General features: G+C 42.6%; 1 protein-coding gene across 6 annotated transcripts in view; it reads right to left on the bottom strand.

Moving 5' to 3' along the window:
* LOC138973669 (heterogeneous nuclear ribonucleoprotein K-like) overlaps positions 1-20,667 on the bottom strand; it is a 71,555-nt gene that overhangs the window by 19,680 nt on the left and 31,208 nt on the right. For 3 of the 6 annotated variants that reach the window (XM_070346427.1, XM_070346405.1, XM_070346421.1), the window contains 7 exons: positions 10,052-10,170; positions 6,337-6,393; positions 4,594-4,637; positions 3,203-3,275; positions 2,525-2,662; positions 704-832; positions 13-179 (listed from right to left, as the gene is read on the bottom strand). In XM_070346427.1, coding sequence (XP_070202528.1) covers positions 13-179; positions 704-832; positions 2,525-2,662; positions 3,203-3,275; positions 4,594-4,637; positions 6,337-6,393; positions 10,052-10,165 — 722 coding nt within the window. In that variant the 5' untranslated portion in view covers positions 10,166-10,170. Of the gene's footprint in view, positions 1-12; positions 180-703; positions 833-2,524; positions 2,663-3,202; positions 3,276-4,593; positions 4,638-6,336; positions 6,394-10,051; positions 10,171-14,169; positions 14,331-20,667 lie in introns of those variants that run through there. The other 3 variants (XM_070346435.1, XM_070346413.1, XM_070346417.1) reach the window with 3 other exon arrangements.

Genomic DNA, 20,667 nt, shown 5'->3' with positions numbered 1-20,667 from the left:
AAGACTGCCTACCTGCCACCTCTCATTCCGCCCCTCATGGGGGGTATGGGGGCCACGGAGCCACGAGGCAAGCCCTTGCTGCTGCGAGACTCCGAGGAGATGAAGCCACCATACTCTGGGGCAGCAAACTCATCGAAGTAAGATGGGTTATAAGGCTGGATGGGACCTTTGGGTGGAGCCTGCCAACAAAAGCAAAATTGATATCAAGTCATCTGCCAAGAAAATGTGTCAATATGCCAGGGTTTTATGAATCAGCGTACCGGAGACTGCAACAGAGGACTTGCATGACAATTGTTTGTAGTGCATTTCCACAAACACTGCCCAAACTGAACTGATCCTGTCTGAAGATTGAGTCATCCTGTACTAAACATGCAAACCTTTCTCTGTACATTATATAATCTAGAAGAGCAAAACAACTTTTACTGAAAAAAAAGCAGAAAATTAACAGACTATTTCCAACCCATAAATATCAGACTTCTTTTAGTTTTGTGTTCTAAGTCAATATCCAGAAACATTTAGGTCCCAAATTTGTGCAGTTATCATCCTGCCCTGTCCCATCTAACCTCCAGGAACACTCATATTTCTAGCTATAGGCATATATCATGTGCAAGGCTACATCAGTGAGCAACACAAAATAGAAGTCCTATTTAATTTTGAAAGGACAGCAATGTGACCATCTCAAAGGAAAGCAAGGGGAACTAACCGACTGCAGCAGTTCGATGATCTCCTCCACACAGCCGACCACCACCTTGCGTTTGCCGGTGATGCCCACGATGCGGTCTGTGGAGTTGGGACAGCACGTGCTGTACACCTTGATGCCTGCACCAGTTTTCTGCAACGCACACACAAATAAGGAAATATGTATTAACAACTATTTTGAATACAGTGGAACTCCCATTAAAGACCTCCAAAAATCTAAGAAAATCAGGTCTTAAAAAGGAGGGACCTTTAAAATGGGATGAAAATGGATAAATTATGAACAGACAATTCGAGAAAAATGTGTGTGTGCAGGGTCCCCACTGGTTTTTAGAAACAAAATTCCATGACTTTTCCATCACTTTCCATGAGCCTCAATAACGTTTTCCATGACTAGATCCACAGGTCGCCATTTCCGAACACGCAAACTTTTTACGTCTTGTCACTGCCAGTTTTGACACTGGCTTGCTTTGCACTGAATTTGAGTCAGTTTCTACGCAGTGTCTCTTCGACAAGCAAGTCAAGCATTTGCTACGCAGTCAGATTATCGGTAATGTTTGCTGGTCCTGTCATTTCACTAAACTGGACCACAGGCGGAAGGTATCGTTCACTGGACCACTACTTTCATAGAAAGACTTTCTATGAAAGTAGTGGTCCATTCCGCCTGTGACTGGACCAGCCAGTTTGTATCCATCTGCACTTTCGTAAATTCCGTTTCGTAACCGTCACTTGACTTGACGAACTGTCATTTTTTTCACCGCGATACACAGTTCATTGCAAAGATCTTCCTTGGTAATTCGTTCCAATTCCGCATACTTTTTGTTGTCAAGAAACAACTCGAAAGAAAGTTTCAAACTCATCATCCTCCATCTTGCTTGTCGAAGCGCTAAAGTACTTTATCGATGCAAAAACAAAAGCAGAAAACTTCGACGAAACCGACTCAAATGCAGCGCAGACGACACGACAAGATAACGGAAGGAAGTGAGCCTCGCTTTGGCTCAAGTGCCGTTAAAAATACCGATATTTATATTCTTTGATGTGTACCCTTATGCTGAGTGTGATAACCCTCGAATGACTAGTCCTGTGATAAATATTGTTCAATGACATATCTAGTCCTGTGATAATGATAGTTTTTAGCGGTAAACTTTTAGCTAAAGCTGACGGCAATTAACCTATTTGGAATCATGTTACTATTCCTGTTAGTGTACATATGCGTAATAAAGTATTTGTATTCGTATTCTCGTATGCAAATACGAACGAGAAGTTGGTCATACGAACAAGCCTTGTGCTGGCGACGCAAATCACTGTGGGCTGGCAAGGGAATGGCTGGGCGACGAAAATAGCCGCTGGCGTGCTAAAGGTTAATTTTTGTTCTTTCTTATTTTTGTTAAATTCCATGACTTTCCATGACTTGAATTGAAATTCCATGACTTTCCAGGCCTGGAAAATTAAAAATCAAATTCCATGACTTTCCAGGTTTTCTATGACCTGCACGAACCCTCTGTGTGTGTGTGTGTGGGGGGGTTATGGCATCTTAAATAAGGGAGTTTTAAAAATGAAGTTCCACTGTAGTGTAAAGCAAATCCCTCTACCAAAGAGTACGTTTTTCGTCTTTTATAGCATACGGACTGACCGCTTTGACTGATTATAGTACCATTCTGTAACACTATTTCAGTCTAGAGGAAACACACTTAAAAACAATTGTGAAAAAGCTTTTGAGCATGTCTTCAAAAAGGAAGCAATTTTTCTTATCACAGATCAAAACTTTTTGATGGGCACGCAGTAATGATGGTAATGAATATCAAGGTGGCTAAGACTATGTCCTGACCTCTCTCAGTTCCTTGACTTTGAATCCAGCCCTGCCGATGATGCAGCCCGCCTGGCTCTGATGGACGATCATGCGGAGCTCGCAGTCAAACTCACCGTGCTTGTTCTTGTACTGCAAAGCACCCGTCTGGGTTACAGTCTGGCGATTAACATAAGACACAATCACATTATAACAACACACAATCACATTATAACAAACAGATGAAGAATGCTACATTTCTAAGCTTCATACATGCATGGGTGCAACCTGGAAAATTCCAAAAACCGGCAAAAGTTGGGGTCCAAGCTTTTTTAGTATTTAAAATGCCAAAAAAAAACTCTCCTGGAACAAAAACATCGGCAGCCGATGAAACCAAAAACCGGCTGCCGGCATGTAGCCGGCAGAGTTGCACCCATGTACATGTGAGAGTCTAAGGAAAATGACCCACTCTGAGGGCAGAAGTAATAAAGGACAAGAGCTGGGGGTAGGGCGTGTATGGGGAGATAGTGCATGTTCATGTACCGTTGTAACACTATCGTAGATTTCTAAAGAAATGTTAAGTTGTATTATCTGATAATAGTGGCTGCATTTATATTCATATGTTATGCTTTGTATTTTTAATGTGGTTGTTGGGCCAAACCCTGAAGAGAAAATTGTGGTGATTGTGTAATGAGAGGAGAGTGAAGAGAGGCGACTCACATCTTCCAGGCTGGGGATGACGTCCAGCAGAACCTCCAGGACAGTGCCCAGCTCCGCGCTGACCGTCAGCACACTACACATCACAAAACACACTGTCAACACACCTTCACAACAACAAACCTACAATGGGGGGATACTATTGTAACACCCGCCTGCACTTGCTGACTTAGTTTTCCTGTTCAAGCTTTGTTCAGCATTTAATTTTTTTTTCTTTTCTCTCCAGCTTTTCTTTGCTTCTTTTCGGCTAGAAAACCTGGTCGAACCCTTACACTGTCACTGAGATATTTAAAACAGCTGCATTTTTAGTAAACTAGCACAAATACTGCTTAAACTTAAGAGTTTTAAAGTTTGTCCTTTGATTTTTGTCCAAACAGTACTAACTACTCAAATGTGGAAACAAATGCTGCCTTGTTAAAAAAATAAAATCCTTATCCCCTTTGTCAAATTCTCCAGAATGAACATTAAACAAAATGAACAAGTGTTCAACACAGGGGAAACTATTGAATCAATCAAACCTATCTGTCTCTACCTGTACAGAGAAACAGAAACAGAACAGTGCAACAAGAATGATAAATCAAATGTGAACGCATCAACCAAATTTTCCTGTAATATTTTTGTAAAAACTAGCCCTCAAAAACAACGAAAGATCAGCATGAACTAATTAAGGGATACTTGTTGTTTTAAGTCACGATAGTGCTGGTAGGCCCAAAGTCAACTCTTTTTCTGCCAAACAGTGCCCTGTTCCATTTGTTTCAAAATACTTCCTGACATACAGGTTTTAATTCATGAATCTTTCGACATCTAAAATTAGAAAATCAGTTTTGAAAGTCCCCTTTCTTGGCTGGTGGACTAGAAATATTCCTGACAGATACAGCAGCCTTTCTTTCCAGCTTAATAAGTACTCCTTATTTGTTGTATATGGGCATTACAACCACCAAAGCAAAGTGTAGCCCATGAAAATCAGCCTGCAGAAACATTTTACCACTGAATATTTAAATTTTTTTTTCTTATAGTCATCATACCGATCTGAAATTTGACAGAAAAGCATTATCTTCAATGGAGTTCTACAGACAAATTGTTCAGCAAAATCCATTCTTCTGCTAGATACAAGAGGTAGTACTGCTGGTGCTATTCAGTGACTGTTTCAAAACATGGGTGCAAATTTGAGCTGTACATGTATTATGGATATGACGTGTACTGCACAAGTTTACCTAGCTAACCTCAAGGGGATGGCATGAGGCTTTAGCATTAAAGTACAAAGCAGAGAAACTAAAATTATTATTGTTTCTATGCATGTTGCAATATCAAAACCTGGAAATGGCTATGGAAAAAGGAAGAAATAAAAAAAATGTCAGGAAGTGGAACTGATACACACTAAAAATGGGTCATACCGTTCAGGGCCGTTGCTATCAGGAACCGTAACACTGGCTTTGAACTGCAGCGTGGACAGGGTCGGGTCGTTCCAGGGTCGGGTCAAGGGCATTCAGGGTCAAGGCCAGTGTGTGTTGGGTCAAGGCCAAGTTGGAGGGCGGGCAGACGAATGGACCAGAGAGTGGGGTATTGCAAGAATACGGACCATGGTAAGTTTTAATAAAATAATAGCTCTTTCAACATTAACTTACAATTGGAGCTATAATGGACAAGGCATATATGGAAATGGACCACACAACCACACACAATAACATAAATGAGAGACATCTGATTGGAGAGAAATAAAGTGTTTCATTAGTGGCAACCAAGTCAACAATTATTCTGTGGACATAAGAACTGGGCTCTTCTGGAACAGGAATAAATTATTATGATGAAAATGGATTTTAAGGATGAATTAACTGGCAATTAGTGCAAATAAGACAAATTTACACAAATCTCAGCAGATAACTCTTCTGGCAATAGATGTCATGGATGTGATGTTCTAAATCAATTGGCTTAATAATACTAGCTAGGACTGATCTTCGCAAAATGCAAAATCATGGATGGAATGGTTCATGAAGCAAAAGCTGATGGGGGATGGATGGAAGGAGAGAGAAAGAGTAAAGACAGAAATATGCCCCAAAGACACAAAAACAAGGGCAAGGGCGAGAGAGAGAGAGAGAGAGGTGGCAGGTGAACAACAAAGTTAAATCAGGACCCATGATTTTGACCCGTGGGTGGACTGAAGAGGACCCACGGACTCCGGATGGTGGACTGAAAAGCGGACCCTGTGACTGACCAAAAGGAGGACTACATAATTATATACTACAAAGGGGATCAAAACGGACTGCGGACTGGACAGGACAGGACACGGACTGCGGACCGGACTGGAGCGGGCTGGACCATGGACTGCGGACCAGGACATGGGTGGACCTCACACACTACAAACCTTCTTTCCTGCTAAGCAAGTGCATTGTAAGGAGGAAAAAGCCTTTCCTGCTTATCAAGATGTGAAAAAACCCAATACTGCTCTTGCATAGGTTCAGGGTAGAAGAACGATAACATTCACACTGTTACTTTTTTAACGTAAGCTGAAAAGTACTGCTTTCCTTGTTAATGTTAGCACAACCAAAGGAAAGAAATCAGCTGAATGAAGTTGAACAGGTTCTCTACTTGGGTATGCAAGAAAGTTTTTCGAGTCACTTTTGACTTACAAAAAAAATAAAGAATTCAAACCAAAAAATCAACAAAACCTTGCTAAAGTCCTACATACACTGTAATAAATAAGAGACTCCAAGACAAAATAATCCAGGCATACTTCTCCACCTGACACTTCAAAAAGAAGGAAACCAAATTGAAAATTCACATACGGGCTAAATACACACATGCACAAAAAGTACTGTGATAATCCCTGAGCCATAATTCCTGCACATTTTACGGCAGGTAAGCCAAAGTTATATGGACAAGATTTCAAGCTGCCCCTTTTCAGTGTACACATTTGGAAAAAAGGGGGGAAAAAGCTGAATAACCTTTTGAAAGGATTCTTGTCATTTGTTTTTTTTTCAGATAGCTAGCTAACTCCAGAAGAAAAAGGCGTATTTCACAATCAATGGGTGGAAAAAGCAACACTTCTGCCTCTTTTTTTTTTTTAAGGGTATCTGACTTTTTGGTGAGCTTCAGCTTCAGTGTGAAGCATATTCTATCTGCAATTTGTGTGTACTCACGTCAGTCCTCAGTCGCTTGATGTTGGCTCCTCCTTTTCCAATGATGGCACCAGCATTCTGCAACACAAACACACACACAATGAAAATTAACAAAGGAAATCCTGCCATGCCATTAAATGATTGCAATCAACTAAACATGCAATCAACTAAACAAAGTACGCTACAAACAGGTTTCAACACAGGTAGACAACTGGCAGTTTCTCATAAAATCATAATTCAAAGTGGTGACAGTACACAAAGGATTGCACCCAGCAAAACAACATATAGGCGCCCAATAAAAATTAAAGAAACACAGGCAGCAACTACCCCCCCTTCCAAAAAGGGATACATTTTAATGCAGGCCTCAACACCTACAGAGTCAAGACTGGGCTTAAAAACTGGCACTGGCAGCGCCTTTAGGACCTAAATGATGCAGGACAGTCTGAACAGCGTCACACACACACACACACACAAAAAGAAGGGTGAAAAAGGTGAAAAAGCGTCCCAAAGAATCAATAGAAGGTGCAGAGCGAACAGGCCTGGCAGGAAACAGTGGCACAATGGTCTGCGACATGCATGACTGACACCCCTCTCCCTGTCTTTGCTGCTAATCAGCCCTGATCAATAATGTCCCGTGTCGCTTTATCACCCTCCCCCAACACAGCACACACACAAAATGAAGGGATAGATTGGCCAAACAGGATTTCTAGAGGCAGGGCTGGGGAGGATGGTGATGCATATCAAATGTATGCATGATAATGAACTTGAGCTACTGTGAATGTGATCACCCTCTGATATTCTAACCTTACCTTTGCCAACCTTGGCACACAGCACTGATTCATATAGGCACTGTTATATTACCTGACTAAAAAACACTAGATCTGTGGTACGTAGACTGTGCTTAGTTGAATGTTATTAACAGGCACAAAAATCCTCCTCTGTGTTTCATTGTTTTGTTTTTGTTGTTGTTGTTGTATACATTTTGACACAGGAGCAGAACAAGCACATAGTGTGCAAAAATGCATATGAAACTGCTATTAATATATTTATTTTTTTAAAGCATCTGCATTGAACTGACAGATTTACTTCTGTATTCAAAATGCCAGCTCTTCAGTATCTATTTTCATGCTCATGTATTTGTGGAGGATCTGAATCTGTTCATTATCATTGCTATGGGACAGAAGAATCAACAAACTTCTCAAATTCCCACCTTTACAAATTTAGCCCTTCATTCACCTTCAGCAGCACGAATGGGGATCTGTCTTTTCTTCCGCATTTCTACTCCCTCCACCTCTCTTAAGTAAAGAAAAAATTTCAATTTGCGGCAGAATGTTGTTCAGAGCCCAAGCTAGCTGTGTGTGGGTGGAGCTTAACACAGAGGGAGTCCTCTAGATCCACAGCATATTTCTTTTTGTCTCTGGGGGATGGCAAAGACACCTATACTTCTACATGTAACAGCTTCAGCTCTCCGTAATTTACAGCTCCCATTACCATCCATAATTGATCACTTGCAAAAGCTGGTATACTCGCAAACAAGAATATTGTACTTTCTTGTCTGTGCAGCCTGAGTCTTGCTCAGTGCCTGCACACATTGTGGCAACAACAAGCTCCTACAGGTAGCCATAAAATAAAAGCAGGAGAGGCAAGGAGAAAGGAGGGTAAGGGGTGGGGCTACGACCAGGCACATGATTTCACAGGGTGTGTTTACTAGCAGTATCAGTACCATGTTACTCTTATTACCTGGCTTACAAAGGGGCTTTGGGGGAGTTTTACACCAACATACTTCTCAGACAGCACTAACCATCCAAAGATTGTAGAAAGTAATTTTATTCTGTTCTGTCTGTCTGTCTTTCCCCCCCCCCCCCCACACACACACACACAAATAAAGGGAGGTGTCTATGGGGTCAGGGGAGGTAGGCTGCACTCTTTTTCAGGGTGGGTCAACATGAACTCAACAGGCACTGTTTCAGCTCTTTGCTTCAAACTGTTCCCAGATATAAGCTGCAAAAGGCCCACAACTTTTGCCCAGCAAAGCAGAGGTTGATCACTACACAGAAATATCTTGAACATGACTTAAGAGTAATACTGTCAGCTTGCTGAAGAAAAAAAGGCTCCACAAACATGATCTATAAGCTCAACTTCTTTCCTCTTTTGTTTTATATATTAATTTTTGTTGCTATACCTCTTTCCTCTTTTGTTTTATATATTAACTTGTGTTGTTATTTTTGGGTGTGCATCTTATTCCAGTCAACTAGACAGCCTTGCGCTGAGCATCAGCATTACATACTTTCTCCAAATTAGACAAGTTACAACAACAAAATGTAAATCCTAACACCCATAGAGCCGTCTAAAATGAGTCTACAGGGGTGAGCGAAGACAGGGAGTGAGATCAGACTAAGAGATGGCAGACACAGTCATCCAGACCCCAGCAGCAGGATTTTGCACCAGACGAGGCTGTGCTGACGTACCACGACCAGTCCTGGCTTGCTCAGACCTGAGAGATGGCAGCAACGTTTCCAAAGCCCCAGAGTGAGATCAGCATTGACAACGCCACAGGATCAGGGATGATGGGAAATACGACACTTCACTCCAACACAGCCACAGGAAACAGACCAGCCCTCACCCTCCTACACACACACACACACCGCAGGGTGCTGGAATTTTCCTTGCAGGAAAAGAACAAAGCTCTCTTCTGCCTGCCCAGACCAAATGAGCATCACTCCATTATCTCTTGCCTTACACAAAAACGGCAACCGCATCGGCAACCGCATCGCCCTGGTTAATCTGGCAGACACAGCTAAGAATAAAATCTGCTACAATCACGAAAAAGACAGCATGACAGCCTGTTAAGCAATTTGTCTGCTCTACTACACAGAAACAATGCAAATCTTACCAATTCCTTTTTATTCTGCCTCTTTATTTAAGGGGAAGAGGAAATCACAGAGACAAAGTGCAGTTTAGTGTAAAGGATGGGGTCAGGGGAGGTGGGGGTTTGCACAAGCATTAGGGAAAAGAATTCAACAGGCAACATTTATGCCGGGAAACGGAATCTGATACATCAGGCTTAGTATACAGAATTCTTTCAGTGCCCTGTTCCCGCTGCCTGATGTTTTCACCTGACTTGATTTAACAGGTTCCACTTTTGACTTCAAATTACTTGTTCATCTATTTCTCATTTTCAATCTCAGTGTCACGTAAAGAAACAAGCCATCAATGAAACATACTGCTTCTTCTCTTGACGGGCATGTCCATACAAAGATGTGGATTCCTACAAGAAGATATACTGCAAAATTGACACATCAGAGTAAAACTGAGTGTGCATTGTCCTTGCAAAATGAGTATCTAATAGTATTACATGTATACGTATATGAACCTGAATATTTGATCCTTTGAAAGACAACAGTAATGCAAGATTTGGTCCTGTGACTTCGAAACAAAATGGTTCACGAGCATAGCTGCCAACCTTCTGAAGTCAAAATCCAGAAGCCAGGGGGTCCAGGGGGACCATTTAGTCTTGAATATGACCAGGGAGAAGTTGTAAAATTCAGGAGATTCCCGAAAAATCCAGAAGGGTTGGCAGCTATGCACGAGTAATCTTCCATACTCTTTCCCAAAACCCTATTCCCCCAAACAAATGAGTGCGAGTGTGATTGTGCATGTGTATGCATGCGAGTGGGTGAAAGCAGAAGGCTGAGCTTGCCATTTTAACACAGGAAACTTTATACTTTGCCCTCACCTTGCTTTGGAGCAAAATTCGAAACTCGACACGGGGGCCTTCTCCACGGCGACGTTTCGGGGGATCGCCATCATTACCGCCCATGGTTTCTTCTTCATCCAGAGGGCGTTTCATTCTTCCTGCAAACACACAAGGTTTTTGTCTGTTAGTTATGCACAGCTAAAGTTTCAGTTTCTGAGCAGTCTTAACAAGAAACCAAGTGGGCAATCATACAAAAACGTGTTTTTTTCTCAACACCAAATTTAAAGCAAGTTACATTTTGCAGGAGGCATGCAACATTTAAATGCTAGATCCTGTCACGATGCCTGCATCCCAACTGTGGAGAGAATAGAGAGATGCGACATGTCCAGTCACTCAAGGCTAATGAGTCATGATCACTACAACCCTCAAGAGCAGCTAGGGCAATCCAGACAGTATAGTACACAAAATGCACTGACACCAAGCTACTAAATATCACACTCACTGCAGAAAATGTCACACTATAGCTTTCTCTTCTGCAGCGCAAGCACACCAGTTTAGTATTGTAACACCAGAGCAAGTAGTCTGAGACCAAAAGGGTTAAAGCTCAACAACTCAGACTGGTTCCCTGCCTGGGGTGGGTGAGGGGGGTGCAGTTTAGCAGCATCAGATTACACTTGCTTCACAAAATAAACTGATCAAGAGGCTTCACTCATATTTCTTTCTATTTAATTGTGTAATGCAGCAAAAGCAAACTGCAACTTTTTCAGGAAAGCTGTTCTGCTGCCATGCACCATTAAACATTCAGTTTAAAATAACCATCCAAACTAATGTCTGCGCCTGGATTTATCTGAGCTTAAAAAACAAGTCCTGCTTTAAATTAAAAGCCTTTCTTTGTCAAATGAACACCAGTTTCATTAGTTCTCTTCTCATTAAACGAAATGAAGACGGTTTTAGTTAAACAAAGCTACCTGTTCTACAAGCAGAAAACATAATCTGACCACTGCAGGCACTGACCGCTGGGCACAGCTGTTTGTATTCCTGTAATGATGCTACCAGGACATAACAGCGTTCTTCTGTCTAATAGGACTATATTTCACAAAAGAGAGAAACAGATCTTGTCAGTGCTAAAAGGAAAGTCTCCATAAGGAGTCCAGGCTGTCTGTCCAACACAGAAAAATTGATAACTGGTTAATATTTGTTCTGGACATACATAACACAGGTGTACTGAATAAGCAAACTGATGATTTTACAGGTGACTTATTCTTTGTTGCTACAATGCTGATTTTTGCTACATGTGATGCGGCATTCACCAATGCACAAAATCTTCTTCTTCTTCTGCGTTCGTGGGCTGAAACTCCCACGTACACTCGTGTTTTTGCACGAGTGGAATTTTACGTGTATGACCGTTTTTACCCCGCCATTAAGGCAGCCATACGCCGCTTTCGGAGGATCATGCACAAAATAAGAGAGAGAGAGAGAGAGAGAGAGAGAGAGAGAGAGAGAGAGAGAGAGAGAGAGAGAGAGAGAGAGAGAGAGAGAGAGAGAGAGAGAGAGAGAGAGAGAGAGAGAGAGAGAGAGAGAGAGAGAGAGAGAGAATGTTCTTCCTTTCTAGAAGAAACTGTGCTTATCAGACACATCTTAGAACTAAGTGTGCCCTGTGAGTTTTCAGACAGTAAGACATTATTTGAAATATATACCATGATTACACTAGTGATTGTGGGACAATAAACAGAATTTACTTACTATCACTAATCTCACAATTTTCCTGGTTCTAATTCTGTTGTTTTGGAAACTAAGAAGATGGACGTCATGTGTGATGCAAAGCCTTCCAACTACAAAATAAGACACAAACTCATAAAAAAACAGATCAAACTCATAAAAAAACAGATCAAACTCATAAAAAAACAGATCAAACTCATAAAAGTACAGATCCGTTGAGAAGACTTTTACAGCCAGAAGCTACCGATTTCAACCCTGCTTTGAAGAATAGGGTTACACTCATAAAAGATTCAAAGTAATCCCTCTCCTCCAGTCTCTCCGCCAAAATAAACAGCCATCCCCATCATTTTTTTTTAAATAGACAGAATCTGATGCTTTTCTATTCTCATCTTACTGATACAAGGTTTTGTTCATTTTCTCCTTTTCAAAGCGCCTACTCACCCAAGCTATCCTCTTTATCAAACCCTTACACAAACTGTCTGTTTGCTGCTCTCTCTCTCTCTCTCACCCCCCCCCCCCCCCCTCTCTCTCTCTCTAAAGGCGTTTCGGTAAGATAAAGCTGCCTACGTTCACTTCAGTTTCAAAGACTGGAGAATCACAGCTACAGCAGCAGTGCCACAAGAGCCAAAAGCAAGCAAATCCTTGACAGCGGTGCCACTACCGTTTTTGTTGTAACGATCTCAGGCGGCAGCCGGTAAGCGCCAAGCATCAAAGCGGGTAGCCTGAAAAGCAATGGTATTGATCCGTTTGTACAGCCACCCCACCTCACCCCCTCCCTCCTTCTACTCCCCATCTGGCCCCTGTGCCCCGTTTAATCAATGAAACATATGGCCCCCTTTGTGGCAGGAATACACACTGTTTCTTTCCCAACTGGCAGCAATTAACCCCGTCTCTGCCCACCCTCTCTGGGCTGGTGATGGAGGCTGGTAGTGGTAACAAGCGGCATTGTCACACAGTCTACCACAAGAAGCGCCCAGCCCCTAGTTGGACAAACAATTAACACTCCCCATTCTATTATTGACTCCAGCTCCCTTGGCTGGGGGATCTGGGATAGAGGGTGGTGGTGGGGGGGGGGGGGTAACTAGGAGGCAGGCAGAGAGAGAGAGATAGAGATGGAGGGGGGGGGGGGGGGGGGGGGGGGGGAGGGGGACTTAGTTTTTCCACCGTTTGCGAGGACAGACGGCCCAACCAAAGCTAGAGACCTGCCTCCATATGACACCTCTCCCAAGCAATCACGGCGGCCCAGGCCCAATGCCATCAATTATTACGCCTGACGCTCTCTGCCTGATTAAGTTTCCCCGCAGAGGATTGAAGATACAACCGCCGTCATTATCTTCATTAATAACATTTGGCAATTGTAGCATGGAAACGGCATCAGTTCCGCAAACAGTTGGCTTAAAGGTATTCCTTTGAACGCACCTGGTTTAAGGTAAAGGCACACATTTGATGTACACCTTTCATCAACACAAATTGCTTTTTGATGTAAATGTTAACACTGGGTTTAGCAGAAAAAATGCCAGGTAAGAAGAAATGAAAGTGACAGGTATGAACAATACAAAAACTAATAACTTCAACAGTATCAACCGCACATCCCAAAACAAGTACTTCAAAACATCTGAGTCAATACAAGCTTGCCATAAATCACAGGGAAGACGTACTACTCTCAAGATATCAAAAACATAACAGCTGCTGCTTGTGAATAAAATCCTTTACTCTGCCAAAAGGTCTCCCACAGTTAAAAACAAAACAAAACAAAAAACTACTCCCCCCCCCCCCCCCCCCAAAAAAAAAAAAAACACCAGGATTTCTTAAAAGTTAAAAACAAAAACTATTGCATTGTATAAACAGCAACCACCAACAATAAAAAAAAAGGTTAAAAAAAATGCATATAACTGCAAGAAGGTAAAGGAGAAATTTCCTTCCCTAAACGAGGCTTCAAACAAAGTGTGGATAAATTCTTGTTTTCCTTGGAGAGGTCCTGAGAAATCTACCATGAAAATGGAGAGAGAGAGAGAGAGAGAGAGAGAGAGAGAGAGAGAGTTTTCCTTGGAGAGGTCCTGAGAAATCTACCATGAAAATGGAGAGAGAGAGAGAGAGAGAGAGAGAGAGAGAGAGAGAGAGAGAGAGAGAGAGAGAGACTGTAATCACTAGTCAGCTATAAAGTCAGAACTCGGAAGGAGGCAGGTCATATCCTTAGATAAAAAATTAAAAAAAACACCTCCTGTTCCATTTCTAATACAAAGAACAGCTTAGAAAGCCGTATCTCAAACAGCTAAATTGATTGTATGACGCATCAAGACTTCCAGCCTGCAATTGCTTTTAACCCATCAAACCAACTCCTGGAAGTCCTACTGAAAATTCTGTCAAAGACAGATACCTGAAGACGACCGACACAGCAACAATTTTGTGTCCATGAACATTTTCAAAAATCAACTTACATGTCGAAGAACGAAAACTTTGTTCGCCTGTGGATGTTTTTTGTTCCCCCTGGTGTCTTTTTTTGCTGGTCCTCCACCTCAATAGCATTGTTCAGGTACATGTAATTGCATTGACGGAAGTTTTTTCCCAAATAGTTTTTAATATCTTTTTTCTTTTTCTAATTTTTTTTTTTTTAGCTGTGTGGGATTTTCCACGACTTCTATCACACGAGAGAAAATTCTGCTTCACTCTGACATCTTCCTCAGCTGATCTGACCTTTCGTCTGTGTTCTAGTCAGATATCACGTGCCGAAGAGCACATCTATTCTAGGCGGTGTGTCGGTGTCAGCTCATCCTGAGGGGATCGGTCCGTCTACCTGTCACACGGCCAACTTTCAGGTTACTGCCTGTCTGGTTTCCTCTCTCCTCGATGCGGACACCATCACTGTTTCTTTTCTCCAGTGTCCGTTACCAGAGAGATCGTCTTTTCGCCGCGTCATGCTGAAAAGGCTTTGGGTGCAGTTTGGGGGAGAGACGAAAAAGTCAGTCCAAGTGAGATGAACACACACGTGACACGGTAGAAGATTAACAGAAGACGTGAGACGTTCTCCGTTCTTCTCCCCTTGCCAGACTGTGTCTGCGAGCGCTGCGGTGTTGCTGTATGAAGCGTTTCTACGGCAGGTGAGTAATGCGATGGCATCAGCAGACATCAGGCGGTGTAGTGCCGTCTCCCAGAAGGCGTTGGCGAGACGGGAGGGGAAAGTAAAGGTAGACACGACTACGACAGCCACAGGTAAAAACGACACGAGCGTCTTGGCCAAGGGAAGGCAGGCAAGTGAAGGCAGCCCCACCAGCAGTCTCTACTAGTCTCTCCCTCTGGCGCACCTGAAGCCATTCCACCTCTCTCTGACACCCCTCCCTCCTTCCTTCCCTTCCTACTGCCCCCTCCCTCCGTGCGCCTGTCGCTGCCAAGAGCCGCTCACTGTCGGCTTCTGTTGACAGACCGTCGCCTAGCAACAGCCAATCACCACGTGCCAGCGAGTGCAGGTCTGCCTGCCACGTGGTTCTTCCCTAGCCATCACCGGTTTGGAGACAACAGACATATAGACGTTTATAAACTCGGTTCCTTCAACCACCACACGCTTTTAGCGTATCATCAACTCATGTCCCTAAAAGGAAAATTTCCTGTGAGGACGTTAAGGACCCCCTTTTATCATTTTTTTTTACCACCACACGTCTCTCTCTCTCTCTCGTAAACCACAGGACTACATCTCTCTCCCCGCCCCCCCCCCCCCCCTCTCTCTCTCTCTCTCTCTCACATCTCTCTCTCTCTCAATCTCTTTCTCTCTCCCTCTGACTGAGGTGCGCGGATTGGTAGTTGGTTTCCGAATGTCTGAAATTAGCCAACGCTATTTCTGTTTGCCATTTAACGAATTGATCTGTCGTGTGTTGTTGCATCGGGCCAGGTGTCCACGAGTCATCGTTTTAGTCCCCCCCCCCCCCCCCCCCCCCCCCCCCCCCCCCCCCCCCGTCGTTTGCCTTGTCTCTAACTAACCCAGTGTCTCTACAACAAGCCAATGTATCGTAGCTTCCCATCCGTATTTCTCATCTCGTCCTCGCCTAACGTTCATGCTTCTGGTGAATCGCGCGCGTGCGTGTGTGTGCGCGCATGAGAGAAAGAAAGAGGTGTAGAGAGAGATAGTGAGGGGGGGGGGGGGGGGACTGAGAGAGAGAAGGGAGAGAGAGACAGAGACAGTAACAGGGGAAAACAAGAGAAGAGGGAAGGAGGGATTGACAGAGAGAGAGGCAGGTGAGAAAAGCGGTTAGAGGCAGAGAGAGGGAGGGAGAGACAACCTAGGAATAGACAGACAAACAGACTGTATTTTAGGGAGGGAGGGGGGGATGAAAAAGGATACGTCTTTGAAGAAGTTCGTGTGTGCTAACAATCAACAATGAAAGCCACTCATTCTATTTTGATTCAACTTTACAAAATTATATTCCATACTACTGACTTCATATCAGAGTACATGTACTGCTTTATACCCAACGCCCCATTATCCTTCCATCACCCATGAGATAATTACTTCTGATCTTTCATCAGATGCTTTGTATGGAGCTGTTTTATGAAAACAAACAAGGTGATTCTGTTTGTCACTTTTTGTCTGGCGTATACCCGGTTACATCACCTAATCCTACCTGCAAATGAGATATCATCTGTCAACTCGAACAACGTTACCCGAACACCCCCACCCGCACATTCGAGGACAGTACAATGACAACCACAGCGACAGACTCAGCCGGTAGGTAGTCTAAGGCGATGGAGGTGGGGCATTATCAGAGAACTGGGTGGGTGATTGAGTAAAGAGCGTTGAGAGGGACAGAGGATTGGGGGAGGGGGTTAATCTGCAAGCGATTGTTCCGCCGTCAGTGCCTTCAGCCGCCACTAATGAAGCCTCCGGCAACATAACAAGCAAACAACCATGCTGTCTTAGCATGAACAATAGCGCAGCGCGCGTCTGCAAACTATTTCATCAGTCCGTTGTCAGGTGGAGTCTCTGTCTCTCTCAACATCTTTTGCTGCAGCTAGCAATGCGAATCATTAACGAGAGAACATCGGATGCATACACTGATGAAGGAGGGAGAAGGACGGGTAGAGGAGGGGGCGGGCAGGTGATGGGGCCGGGTGAGGACTTGACGAGTGTATATTAGTGAACATAAACAAGATGCACGAAACTTGATAGACTCAAACGCCTGCATAGATTCAATCTATTGCCTGAAAAAGATCAACTGTTGAATCAATCTACGTGGAGTTGCCGAACACAAGTGCATCGTGAAATCGCGGTTTTCCAGTCTACTGGATGATTTTTCTTTTTTAAGTCCTTCAGTGCAAGGTCCATCCGCTAACAACACTTCCAAAGGAAACCTTTTCACGTCTGCTGGTTTATTTATCTGACCATACACCAATGTATACCTCTCATGAATTAACACCTGAAATGTGCGTAGACACTATACGATGTTTGGTGGCTTGTTGACATACCAGTTTTTTTTTTTTTTTTTTAGTCCCAGGGGAGCATATCGTCTTCGGTTTCATCTTTATCGACCAAGGCCCAAGGCCGAGGTTGATCAAGATGAAAACCGAAGGCGACTATGCTCCCCGAGGACCAATAAAAAATCCTGGTCTATCAACAAGCCACCAAACATCGTTGTAATAATTTTGGATGAGCAAAAAATACGCACAATACTTGACGAGGATCTCTCTTTTGAACGTGATTTTAAGAATGCAATTCAGGGCCCCAAAGGGTGTCAGCAGTTCGAGATAGCACGTCATACTTGTCTGTGACGTCAAACGTAAACTTGGTCGTCGTTTTTCTTCCAGCCGACTCAGAGCTGTCAACATATTTGCGAGTTCAGTAAGTTTTTGGCATATTCCTTTTCTTTTAAGTCTTTTCATTTGATGACTTTTCGTTGTGCATTTTGCGATTACAGAGATAAGTTGCAAATTAACCATGAGTCTCCGCGGTAATTCTCAACATTGATTGGGTCTTTGACAGTGAATGCTTACAATCGTTGTCCTCGGAAACACGAATCTAAAGCCGCGATCCCCACGTCAAATAATCAGCCTGATTGTCTTTTACTTTGACAATCCACGTTTCACCGGAAAGCTCAAACCCATTCTTTCTTTTTTTATTTGGTGTTTAACGTCGTTTTCAACCACGAAGGTTATATCGCGACGGCCCAAACCCATTCACCACCTCGATTTGTCACATGAACAGTGTTTTTTGTTACCCAGCTGGTAATGAATGAAAACTCGTGAAAAATGATGACAATTTGAGTTATTCCAAGGGTGTCCTCTCATCACGCAGGTAACACTATACTGTTTCTCACGAGCTATGGGCAGTTTGCATTATCCTTCTCGCCCCCCTCCTTCACAACCACAATGACTGTTTTGGACCTTTGCACTTTGCCACATGCCAACAAATAATCCTGAATGCGAATGTACTGTTAATGAAGAACCTTCCAACAGAAGCTGCTGTTCTGAATCACAAGTACACTGAATATTATAACCTAAGGCAGAAACACGCCCACTATGTCAATTCTCATCAAATACCATACAAATACCACAATGTGCTTGATGTATCTTGTTTAGAGCATTCTAGTTTTTGATATCATTACAATCCTTGCAAGGGTATCATGATTATCATCCCACTCATGATGAAAAACGAATCAGCTCAACTGTTCAACATTTTCACTCTGTCGTCTTCTGCCATATTTAGTACAGCATTGTTGATGCTAATCTTGACTGACTAAACTAACCTTGACTTCTAACCCCCTGTATCTCTGCAGACAGAATCAAACGCTACACCGACAACCTCAACAACAAACTACGAAACCACTGCTAACCTCAACAACAAACTACGAAACCACTGCTAAGTCCATTTTCCTTTCTTAGAAAGGCCTCCCTCGACAGCCAGCAGCCTTTAACCTTTCAATAATTAATGAGACTAATCTTGGCGTCTGACTCCGACTCAGGCTTACGATCATGCACATAAATGAACACCCTCATTAAATGCAGCCCTCTCAGCTGGTTGAATTCTATTGCACAAGTACCCTTGCACTAACTTTGGTTGAATTCTATTTCACAAGTACCCTTATACTAACTTTGGTTGAATTCTATTTCAATCAATATGAGGCTTATATCGCGCATATTCCGTGGGTACAGTTCTAAGCGCAGGGATTTTAATTTTTTTAATTTTTATTTTATGCAATTTATATCGCGCACATATTCAAGTCGCAGGGATTTATTTATGCCGTGTGAGATGGAATTTTTTTACACAATACATCACGCATTCACATCGGCCAGCAGATCGCAGCCATATCGGCGCATATGTTACTTTTCACGGCCTATTATTCCAAGTCACACGGGTATTTTGGTGGACATTTTTATCTATGCCTATACAATTTTGCCAGGAAAGACCCTTTTGTCAATCGTGGGATCTTTAACGTGCACACCCCAATGTAGTGTACACGAAGGGACCTCGGTTTTTCGTCTCATCCGAAAGACTAGCACTTGAACCCACCACCTAGGTTAGGAAAGGGGGGAGAAAATTGCTAACGCCCTGACCCAGGGTCAAACTCGCAACCTCTCGCTTCCGAGCGCAAGTGCGTTACCACTCGGCCACCCAGTCCTTATTTCACAAGTACCCTTGCACTAACTTTGGTTGAATTCTTATTTCACAAGTACCCTTGCACTAACTTTGGTTGAATTTTATTTCACAAGTACCCTTATACTAACTTTGGTTGAAATCTATTGCACAAGTACCCTTGCACTAACTTTGCGTTTCTTTCTTTATTTGGTGTTTAACGTCGTTTTCAACCACGAAGGTTATATCGCGACGGGGAAAGGGGGGGGGGGGGGGGGGGGGGGGGGGGGGGGATGGGATAGAGCCACTTGTCAATTGGTTCTTGTTCACAAAAGCACTAATCAAAAAATTGCTCCAGGGGCTTGCAACGTAGTACAATATATGACCTTACTGGGAGAATGCAAGTTTCCAATACAAAGGACTTAACATTTCTTACATACTGCTTGACTAAAATCTTTACAAACATTGACTATATTCTATACAAGAAACACTTAACAAGGGTAAAAGGAGAAACAGAATCCGTTAGTCGCCTCTTACGACATGCTGGGGAGCATCGGGTAAATTCTTCCCCCTAACCCGCGGGGGGCAAGGACGAATGTATTTGGAACAATATGAATATTCAATTTAAACATAAATGCCTATTTTTTAAAGATTTTATAAAACATAATATCTCATTTGTAAAGGATGTTATGAATGAAAATGGTATTATTTCTTTTGAAGATTTATGTCAAAAAGTGGGTTATAAACCATCCAGACAGTTTGAATACAATGCATTATGCACAGCACTTAAATCCAGACGTACAGACACATTATCATATCAATATTTTACATTGCAGGATTTCATTGTTAATGGTGGTAATATAACAGCAAAGTTTATTAGAACATGTTTAGTTGATCTTGATGTCCAGATTCCGAGTGCCTGTGATTTTTGGAAACGAAAACATAATGTTGATTTGGATAAGAGAAACTGGTTACTGGCTGTTAACAGCACAAAAAAAGACAGATTACGTCTGCTGCACTGGAAATTATTACATAGAATATATCCAACCAATATTTTATTAAACAAAATGGGATTACGAACATCGGATAAGTGTGAAATTTGTAATGAATTAGACACCCTTCAACATTTCTTTTTTAGTTGCCAAGAGGTGATGAAGGGTTGGAAAATATGTAAAGATTTTGTTTATAAGAAAATACATGTTGCCATCATTTTGAATGAAGAAAATGTATTTTGTGTTATTTTAGGGAAAGTTTGAAAAATGATTATATTTATTTTGTGAATTATTCATTTATTGTATTTTAATTACCAAAATGACCATTGGAAAATTTAAATATGGGAAAAAGTTAGATTTGGGTGTATTATTGGAAACTGAGCTGA

The sequence above is a fragment of the Littorina saxatilis genome, linkage group LG1, assembly GCF_037325665.1.
Source record: "Littorina saxatilis isolate snail1 linkage group LG1, US_GU_Lsax_2.0, whole genome shotgun sequence".
Classification (NCBI taxonomy): Eukaryota; Metazoa; Mollusca; class Gastropoda; order Littorinimorpha; family Littorinidae; genus Littorina; species Littorina saxatilis.
This window is presented reverse-complemented; position numbering and strand designations above follow the sequence as displayed.